Here is a 10,808-nt window from a genome sequence, read left to right as displayed (position 1 = left end):
AGTGTTTTCATTTTCTCAGGCGCTGTTGCCTGCTGCAGGACTGCTCCAGCTGAATGAGGTGAAAAAGGCTTGTTGTGAGTTCCTGAGCTCTCAACTTCATCCGTCCAACTGTCTGGGAATACGAGCCTTCGCTGACCTACACGCCTGCTCTCAGCTCCTCGCACAGGCCAACAGCTACGCAGGTCCGTGTGCAAAACTCTGCTCACGTACATGTGCATGTGTGCCGCTTTATTAAAATTAAGGATGTAGGGCAGAGGATCAGACAGAATGAGAACAGGTGTAATTAATGAACATGCAGGGATATTGAAAATGGTCGCGTCTCTGCTGCTATAAAGTGGTAGTTGCACTATGTTTGTGCTGACAGAGCAACATTTCCCTGAGGTGGTTGGGAGTGAAGAGTTTCTCAATCTGGGCATGGAGCAAGTGTCCAGCCTGATCGCCAGCGACAAGCTCACCATCCCTACAGAGGAGAAGGTACACACTGTCATCCTGCTCATTACACACAGGCATGACGGGACAACCAAATAACTGTGCAATTGTACTTGTGTGCTTTTTGTACTGTAGGTGTTTGAAGCGGTTATAGCTTGGGTCAACCACGATAAAGACGTCCGCCAGGAACACTTGGCTCACCTGATGGAACACGTCCGCCTGCCGCTCCTCTCCAGAGAATACCTGGTGCAGGTATGTTTGGCTGAACGTGCATGTTTCATGTGTTGTTTTTTTTTTTATTGATGGCAGGCTGTTGAGTTGAAAGTTAAGCAACAAAACGCCAAAGACTGTATGTTGTTCAGAGGAAAACTTGAGTTTGCCTCTTCTCTGCGACCAAATCACATCTTAGTTTTACCACCGAACAGCTGTGATTGCTGTGTCATCCTTGTTTCAACAGATCAGGACAGTTTAATGTCTCTGTTATGTATTTAGCAGCATATCTCCAGGTGACATGCAGATTTGTATCTGGCTTACAGGAAATGTGTTGGGGTTTGTTTTAGCTTTTTGGTGCTGCTTCCAGAGTGGACGTTTAAAAAAAAAAAAGAGAGAGAGAGAGAGAGAAACAGCCAAAATGTGCATTTTAACATCAGTGTTTCACATTATGTTGTATTAATGATATATAATGACAGAAAATGAGGCAAACGTTCTGGGCATATATTCTGGCTCACCTGGTGGTTTTTGAGGCTCAGTAATAGAACTTCCTTTTCCCATATGGACTTGACAACCAAAAAGGAATCTCTGACAGGTATATGTACTTTTAACTGTCGCTGTTTCACTGGTACTCTGATGCAATTTACAGTAGGTTGAGGGACAATATTACCTGTTCCCAAAATTCAAAGATGCATTTGTGACGTTTACTGTCATCCATTGTACAGTGATTAAAGGAACATTTGAAAAGAAAATATATGCAAAAAACCAACAAAGAAGCCTTTGCAAAGTGAATATAGTACATTTAATATTAAATATTGATTATGTGGTACATAGGCATCCACAATAACATATTGACATGTAAAGAATTAAACAATGGAGGTAAAGCACAAGATGTCATTTAAAGTTTACACTCTCACACACATTACAACAGAACCAAACTCATCAGGGTGTATTTGAAGCAGGATTTTAACATTTAATCACTTCCTGATTATGGTGTATGTAATTAGATCAAACACCTCGATACAAGGAAGCAGAGCAACGCAAGTGGAACAACAGGTGGTTATGACGGGAAGGTTCTGATTGTGTGTTGGCGGTTTCACTGGTAACCAGACAGCTGACTTGACTTGCAGTGCTTCAGTCATTTCCTACTTTTGTTTTGTTTGTGATGCAGGAAAACAAACATTTTTTATTGTTGTCATGTAGGTCTGCAGAGGTAAGTTGAATGTTAACATCTCTTGGATGAGGATACATGCTGTCATTCTTTTGCTGTGAATGTTTTTTTTTTTACGTGATCTTTAACGAGAAGTCGATATTAGTGACATTTGATCCTTTTAGAGAAAAATTTGTGCCTATGACAACTGAGGTGGTTCAACATTTCATGTTTTTCAGAAAAAACACAATTTGTTGAATATTCTGTTATTTAAAAAAAGCAAAATATTAAATTTCTACTATGAACAGTGTTCCAGTGACTTTAAAGACAACCAATATGTGCCTCAGAAACATTAACTTCCAGTTTATCTTCATATACTGCAGCAGTCCTGCAGGCTGACTTGTTCCTCTCACTGTTTGCTCGTATCAGCGGGTGGAGGAGGAGTCTCTGATTAAGAATAGCAGCGCATGTAAAGACTATCTGATTGAGGCCATGAAGTACCACCTGCTGCCAGCTGATCAGAGAGCTCTGATGAAGACCGCACGCACACGCATGAGGACTCCAGCCTGCTGTCCAAAGGTACAAACATAGTCAACACCGAGCGTCTCCAGAGCGGAACAGATGACGTCTTACTCATAAAGCACTTACAAACAATAAATGATCTACAGTTCTGCTTGTAATCGCGCCGCTGTTTCTGCCGTGGTTAGGTGATGGTGGTGGTTGGAGGTCAGGCTCCCAAGGCCATCCGGAGTGTTGAGTGTTATGACTTTGAGGAGCAGCGGTGGTACCAGGTGGCTGAGCTCCCAACCAGGAGGTGCAGAGCAGGTAGGAAACCCTCAATGACAATAAGAAACCCTACAATTAAAGGGCCATTTCCTCCAAATGATGTGAAGGATTATTGCAACAGAGGACCGCAGGCCACAGCTTCACCCTACAGAGACAGTTTGGGATTACTAAACTAATGGTGCATTCAGTTGGTCCTCGTCAGCTTGTCAGTAATAAAACTTTAGATTTATAACCAGGATTTGTCCAATAAACAATAAACAAAACAGTCTCCCCTGGAGATGTGGGTTCCAATCTGACTTTTGACAACAGTAGTCCAACAAAAAGGAAAGAGACAGACAGAATCGGCACTGCAGAGAAAATCACTGAGGCCGATCCAGAACTTACACAAACATTGAAATCAGTTATTATTAAATGTGTTCAATTCTCTATTGTTCACCTGCTTTTGGGTTCATTACTTAGATCGGTCCATTTAGTTGTTTTCTACATGTAGGTAACATATAATATTGCGCTCCATATCGCTGTCCAATACCGTCAGGCGCAATGCGACTGATTTCGTGCAGATGGGTCACATATGAGGTGTCAGTAACTCTGTATGTATTGTTAATTACTGTATTTTGCACTAAACTTTGGTTCACTTTTAAGTTCTGCACTAAATCGTGGTCCACTTGCTCTTTTAGTCATCCCTACAGCTGGACATAGTAGCTAAAGCCTCATTTTCCTTCTGCAACTTATTGCCCTTGTTAAAATGCATGTGTATTTTTAAATGTGTAAGTACTTTGAGAGCAGAGGCAACTACAAGTTTGATTACAAAGTCATGATATCAGCAACTGTGGACTCCGTCTTCTTCAGGGTCTAAAGCTGTATAGTTTAACAGAAAGCTTCCATCTGCGCTGCTGTCCTCAATAAAGATCTCTTTCTCTGCTCTGAGCCCTAGTTTGCTCGTTCATCTTCACTGCAGCAGGTCGGTTTCAACTTTGTGTTGCTCTTCAGGTGTGGTGTACGTGAGTGGGTGTGTGTATGCGGTGGGCGGTTTCAACGGTTCTTTGCGCGTGCGGACGGTGGACTGCTACGACCCGATGATGGACCGATGGACGAGCGTGAGCAGCATGCAGGACCGCCGGTCGACGCTCGGGGCTGCTGTTCTCAATGGACTCCTGTACGCTGTCGGAGGCTTTGATGGCAGCACAGGTACCGCTGTGTTTTTGCATGATTGTGACCTCAAAGTTTCAGGTTTAAAGAGGCTTTAAAAATGAGTTTAACCACAGCAAATTCTAAACTATCTGACAGTTCATGGTGTTTTTAATACGTACTGTGTGCGCGCGTGTGTGTGTGTGTGTTTGCAGGTTTGTCCACAGTCGAGGCGTACAACGCTAAGACAGACGAGTGGTTCCATGTGTTACCCATGAGCACCCGACGCAGCAGTGTAGGAGTGGGTGTTGTCAATGGTGAGTTTGTTTTTCCAAGTCCATGTTCAGAAAAAGATGTTAAATGTGGGAAAACTTACAAAAATGCACAACAATATAATACTGCAGTCCTGCAAGAAATACAACTTTAGAAAATCTTGTATTATGTCACATAAGTTCCTTCTTCCTCAGTGTCTGCTATATTATGTGTTCACGCATTTCTGTTATTTTGTCCACCACTGCACCTCCTTCTAATTCATGGATTTACTCGTACTTTCAGGGATCCTGTATGCTGTCGGAGGTTATGACGGCGCTACCAGACAATGTTTAAGTACAGTAGAAGCTTACAATCCTAAAAGCAACACGTGGAGTTATATCGCAGAGATGGGTACGAGACGCAGTGGAGCAGGTGTGTGTGCGACCTTAAGCTTGAGAAATGTGAACTGAAAGATTCCAGATTTCCTCTGTCATAGATTTATCATTGAAGCTTCCACTCATAGTTACAGCATTGTCAAAATCTTTAAGAAGATGCTTGTCGTGCTAATAATCTATGTTCAAAATAAGATGAAAATGTACCTGCTCTTGCCCTCGCTGTTTTTTCACCATGCGTCCTGTGTGTTACTCAGGTGTAGGTGTGTTAAAAGGTTTACTGTATGCTGTGGGCGGGCACGATGGCCCCCTGGTGAGGAAGAGCTGTGAAGTTTATGATCCAGCCTCCAACAGCTGGCGACAAGTAGCCGACATGAACATGTGTCGACGTAACGCAGGTAAGCGAGACGCACGGTGTCCACCAGACATCCTCAGGCGTGGGATGTTCCTCCGATAACCGCTCCGTGTTTTCAGGTGTTTGTGCCGTAAACAACTTACTGTACGTGGTGGGTGGAGACGATGGCAGCTGCAATTTGGCCTCGGTGGAGTTCTACAATCCAAACTCTGACAAGTGGACGCTACTGCCGACCTGCATGAGCACAGGCCGCAGTTATGCAGGTCAGTACGCAACACTGAGCTGCACAGTGTTAGATTTGGTTATTGATGCTTCTTGTGGATGTTTGGCCTTCACTCTGCACAATGTCTGGAGGGGGGAGATATAAAGTTTACCTGAACTCACCTAAAATCTGAGTTAGAGGCCTGCAAGCAGGATTGGTGACATCGATCCTGCAGCAGGAGGAGTAAAACCTGCCCTGTGCATTGCTCAAACACTGAGAAAGACATTTTTAGGTGAAAAATATCTATACATGTTCATAGATGCTTAAACTTTTCAGTAACGGAGGCAGCAGGTGCAATTTTAAGAATTTCTTTAACAGTTAACATCTTAAACAATTAAGTTTTTCTTTGAGCATTTCTTGAAGGAAAAAACATTTCAGGTGGAAGTTATTATTCATCAGGACAAAAGGTGAAGCTTTTGGCTGTAATTCAGTATTTTTTAGGATCATTTGATAACAGCGTTTACCATGTTATTAAAAGCTGTTTTCCAAATCCAGAATTTCAGGCAAATGGTAAATGAAAACAACTGAAGTATTTGGATTTAGATCATTTTAATGGATTCACCAGAGAGAGAAATATACTTTATTTCAGAGTTCTAAACAATAATCCTAATAAAATTGTGATGCTGATTTTAATATTTAACGCCAGTAAAATAAATCTTGCACACTTACTTTTAATTCAGCTCAAGTCTGGTCAAACCTGATCACATGTTGTCCCAGCATGTTGTGACACTGCTCCAAAACACTTAATGGCATGTCAGGAATGTTTGGCCTTTTTAGTTCAAGTGTCCCCTTAAATGGTCATTGGGGTCGAGGTCAGGTAAAGGTGGAGGGAATTTCATGACGGTCAGCTCTCCTTGGTCTTCTTTGGTCCTTAAGTCAAAGCTTGAAGGTGTGTTTGGGGTGGTTATCCTGCTGCAGTTGGAATCCTTCTCTGCAAAGATGCAAACCAGAGAGAGGAGCCTGTCTCTGAAGGATGTAGTGCTGCTTCTTCCTGCTGAGGATGTAGTTGATTCAGTTCAGGTGTCCAACTCTAGAGTGGGACAACGGCCCCAGACTTATATATAGAAAAATATTCTGATGATCATGTTGCATTTTTGGTTTAACACACTGTACTATCATTCTTTCTCCAGTTTGTCTCTTTCCATACACCCTTCTGCTACTGCTACAAATCTCTAACTGCAATTAATCAGTAAATGTGACTTTTCCATGATCCACTGTGAAATGCTTCTATGTCTCAACTCACGCCAAGTGTTTGGCCTCGTTTCCCTTCCCGAGAGGTGGTTTAGAGATGCAACTTGTCCTCTGAGACCGCGACTAACAGCCTGCTTTTGACAGGATTTTTGCGATTGTTTTTCCTCCCATGCTTTATTTAGAAAATTCAGTATAAATGATCCTAAGAGAGCCAGTAGAAGGTACCTGAGCTTTGGTTCTGGAAATACATTTTTAAAAAGAATGACTTTTTCAGTTTAATCTAGACGGTAATATAGACACTCCTCTCTAAAACTATTTGTCTTCTCTGTCCAGTTAGACTGTATACTCGGTGATTTTGCATAAATGCATTCTTTAAACAGAGTAGTGGGTCTACTACAGCTCTACTGTCGGAGCTGGATCCCAATCTACCAGAAATCAAACTATGTGTTGAGATAGCTCCTGTGCATTCGTTTAATGAAGCAATAGGAGAAGATATTTAGGTTCTACTCAAAGTGTTTATTTAGCAGATAGTTGAATAAGCATACAGAGCTCTGGATCAGATTGCTCACCCCAGCATCAACAGAGTTAATGTCAGGGCACGAAGTCTGACTGACTGCCTCTCCCTCATCCAGTGTACTTTATACTATTACATGAGGATGTGCACTGCATGTGTTGCAGCTAGCTGATTGGTTCCTCCGTGTCCTTGGGCCTTCTTCCACCATCTCGTGGGTGCAGAAACATGCCACTCAGCACCCAGCTGTTGAGCACCTTCAGCACCTTCAGTTCCTCCCTCCTGCAGATACCTGCTTGTGACAGGGAAAGATATACACAAACCACCCAGTCCTGTTTCCACCTACTTTTTCTCATTCTGCATTTGTTTACAAGTTTTGTTGATTATGCCTTATGATTATAATAACAGGTTAAGAGAATAATATGAGATTATCACAACATGAATCAAAAATATATGTATAAAATATATGATCCTGACAATACTTACAATGCAGTCTTGAGACCTCTCCAGAAAATTTCACCACTATCGACCCCTTGATCTTCCTCTGACCTGGCAGTGTCACAACCATCCACATTTCAAGACATGTTAGTTTTGGAATGTTAGTGATCTGTTAGCCCTGTGATTTGGGGATAACAATAAATATCTGCAACTCCCCATCAGTCAGAACTAAAAAAAAAAAAAGCCTCTGGGTCAGACGAAGCGTTTTCATGACCTGAAAAAAGAGCAGGTTCCTTCTACTGAACCTCTCAGGATTACCAGGACGTGGATGACTGTGCAGAGATTTCTGTATCGGTGATGAAGCTGCTTTTCTGTCTCTCAGTTTAACAAAGTTTGATGTATTGATCTTCTCATGGTGCCGTCTCTTTCCGTGCTTTGGATATGACTCATCCAGTTTCCACAAAGCTTTTCAGAGTGCAATGCACTGCCCCCTTTGAAACCTTCAGTCTAGCCGTGATTTGATTTGATGCTGAGAAGCCCCTCTTTGATCAGCGCGACAGTCTAACTTCTGACACTTTCACTTAGTTCTGATGCCAGCAGTGGCCTCAGGTTGACCTTCCCAATCATGAAATTGATATAAAAAGCGTAAGATATCTGATATAGTGTATACTAAAATAAAGTGCCCAATTACAAGATCCACATATCAACAACCTGATGTGAATAACAACACAAATTGACATGGTTAGCTAAACGTGACAGCTTTGTGAATATTGTCTCAAGCAACATCATCGTTGTTGTCACCAGTTATTATCATCAAAGAAAGACGTCCAGATCTACTGTCCAGCCTCCCTGGCCTGAGCACAGAATGGAAATGGCAGTGGGAATGAATGAGTGTTTCTAAATCTCAGCGGTTCAGATAATTTCCAGGATTACAGGAAATATGACAGATTTTCCATTTGTTCTCAGACTTTTTGACCCTATTGTATGTGAAACTGATTTTATTAATGATCTATCTGATTCATTTCTTTATTTTTTTATTGCAGGCGTGACTGTGATTGACAAGCCCTTATGACTGCTCTTGACACCTGCCACTGATTCGGAGCAGAATGTATTCTCTTGCTGAATACCGATCTTGGATCTGTCTATGATGCCAATGCTTCAATATTGGGCAGTATTGGCACAGGCACTGACGAAGATGAAGAAAAATGACAAGATTGTTATTGCTGAAGGTGATGATGAAGATTTTTGCACTTACCTGATCGGGGGAGCTGTAACAAACAAGGGGACAGAACCTGTGTTTCTCTCCCCTCGTGGCGGGACTGCAGCAGCGACTGGACACACCAGTTTGAAGCACCACTGTACCACTGCAGTGCCATTGAAACGCTACTGATATGAAGCTACTATAACTGCAAAGTTACTTTAACATTAGTAATGTTAACATGAACCAACTCTGAGAGAGACCACTCATCTAATCTACGGGAGAGGAAGGCAGAGAAGGACCATTTGGGACTGAAATTAGTTTCTCCTTCGTTTTTATCCTCCTGAGAAGTGTGTGTTTGTGTGTCTGTGTGTGCGTGCTGGCATATAAAGGTGCTCCGTTGCTTGTGAGCATGTGTGTTTGTGTTTCATCTGTGTGGCGGCGGCGCCCGGCTCGACGCCGCGTCATCGCACTCTGTCTGACCTCTGACCTCTTACAGTGTTGCAGTGTGGCTGCTCAAGAGTGCCTGAATGTCATCCCCGCTTCCCTCCTCTACTCCTTTTGTTATGCCTTGAGTACTGTTACTGGACAGAGGACAGCTGGACTCGGCTGCTGTTCTGGGATAAAGAAATACATTTTGACTTCAGATCGGTATGACGGTTGCATTAGCCCGCGTTAGTTCAGAATAATGACGCGAGAAGCGGTTTCAGAAACACGATAATGTACATTTATCTCTGAGAAAACAGACTCGTTGGGATACTAACTCTTCTGGTGAGGGAGAAGCATCATTCACGTTGCCAAAAAAAACAGTGACAGACAGAGGGAGAAGCTGTTTGAGATGAAAAACAGTTGGATGTATCAGTGCTTTACTGTCACCTGGCAGCCACACTTACTGTGGTTGTATCCACTGATGACAGCAGCAGCAGCAGCCTGAACTCATTGCATGGTCCCTGTCTCCAACCTGCTATCCTTCAACAGTACCTTCCTCTCCTTTGGTGTAGCAACCCTGTTAACTACTGCACACCCTGACGTACTATGAATGTGCCAATTTTAATATGTCTCTTCTTTTTCTGTCTCTCTTTATTACGCTACTTTACTAATCTGTTCTCTCTATCTGGAAAGTGACCAAACCTACTCTTGAGTTTCTGTTTTTTCAGTCTCTTTCTCTTGCCTCTCCTACTATATTGAAACTTGCTATAATAGTAACTGGTATCGCTGTTTCTTGTCAGTGTATTGAGGAATGTCATGTAGGCTAATGACTTTGAAAATGTTTCATTACTTGTTTTATATTATCATTAATAAATATGCTTCTTGTATTTAAAGCTGTGAAATGATATAATCCATTTTTAAAACTTTGCCAAATCAGTAAAACATTGAAATTGAATGTGCTGTGTGTGATGTTTTAATAATTTTACTGTCACTCATTTATTATTCTATAAAACTTTACCATTAGTTGGGTTTTTAACCCTGACAGGCTTTTGATACTGACTATATTTCCACATTTGCACATCACTTGTTTGCTTAGGCTACTTTAACTGACAATTTCAAATGTAAACTCACATTTTAGACATGGAAATTTTGTGTCATTTTGTCTGTGTTTAGATATTTAACATTTGAAAACTTCTGATTTTTTTGGATGAAAAAAGTAAGAAATTACATTTAGTCAGGTGTACTTCCAAACTCAGGTGGCTGAAGAAATTCCACTTTTTGCTACTTTATATTGCAGTTCTGAGCAAAAATGTACATACACTTGTATATTACAGCATTCTTGAGTTCCAATAGCTTCTACAGGTCTTCATTACATATGATGGAATCATTGAAACAAGTGCATCTTTGTCACGAAAAAAGCAGTAATGCATTTTGGTTGTTTCCCATTTATTATTTGCTTATAATGTACAATTTATGTATTTAAGTATGTATTATAGGTCTTCTGAAAAAATGACAAAATCAGCTCAAAAATATACATACAGCGACTCGAATGATCAATTTTTTATGCACAAAGCTGTTAATCAGATTTTCTTAATGTCATGACTCCTTCTCTTCTTGTGAGTGATTAACAGCTGTTGACTCCTCAGAACCAATTTGAATAGGGCCCGTTTCATACCATCATTAGATTCTGCCACAAACACTACAATGGGAAAGTCTAATAAGCTCAGCAAAGATCCAAAGTAGAAGACTTCAAACATATAACTCCATTTTTGTAGATTTTCAGAAAACTTCTTTTTTTGTTGTTTGCTTGAGATAATATCAATCAAACTGAAGTTGAGTGGATTTGACTCAGTAGAAATGACATGACAAAAATAGAAATAACTTAAGTTTGATATTGTCCCAGGTACACGATGGAAAAGTGGGTTTTCTGAAGGTTTGTGAAGATGGAGTTATCTGTTTTTGCAACTTAACTCTTCAATAGCAAATCACTGACTGGAACAAGTCAGGAAAGTCACTTGGAACCATTTCAACGACACCTGAGAATCTAAAATAAACAGTGCAAACAATGGTTTGTAAG

The 10,808-nt window shown here is 41.3% G+C and overlaps 1 protein-coding gene across 1 annotated transcript in view; it reads left to right on the top strand.

The window, feature by feature from the left end:
* The window catches only part of klhl2 (kelch-like family member 2), a 14,659-nt gene extending 4,973 nt beyond the window's left edge, over positions 1 to 9,686 (top strand). The window contains exons 5-15 of the mRNA XM_008292981.1: positions 20 to 182; positions 365 to 474; positions 565 to 681; positions 2,219 to 2,368; positions 2,497 to 2,614; positions 3,566 to 3,763; positions 3,919 to 4,020; positions 4,259 to 4,387; positions 4,605 to 4,745; positions 4,822 to 4,965; positions 8,148 to 9,686. Of these exons, the coding sequence (XP_008291203.1) occupies positions 20 to 182; positions 365 to 474; positions 565 to 681; positions 2,219 to 2,368; positions 2,497 to 2,614; positions 3,566 to 3,763; positions 3,919 to 4,020; positions 4,259 to 4,387; positions 4,605 to 4,745; positions 4,822 to 4,965; positions 8,148 to 8,176 (1,401 nt within the window). The 3' untranslated portion in view covers positions 8,177 to 9,686. The remainder of the gene's footprint in view (positions 1 to 19; positions 183 to 364; positions 475 to 564; positions 682 to 2,218; positions 2,369 to 2,496; positions 2,615 to 3,565; positions 3,764 to 3,918; positions 4,021 to 4,258; positions 4,388 to 4,604; positions 4,746 to 4,821; positions 4,966 to 8,147) is intronic.
* Positions 9,687 to 10,808: the final 1,122 nt, after the last annotated feature.

This window comes from Stegastes partitus, unplaced genomic scaffold (assembly GCF_000690725.1).
Source record: "Stegastes partitus isolate 25-593 unplaced genomic scaffold, Stegastes_partitus-1.0.2 Scaffold850, whole genome shotgun sequence".
Classification (NCBI taxonomy): domain Eukaryota; kingdom Metazoa; phylum Chordata; class Actinopteri; family Pomacentridae; genus Stegastes; species Stegastes partitus.
The sequence above is the reverse complement of the archived record's forward strand: the minus strand, read 5'-3'. Positions and strand labels throughout refer to the sequence as shown.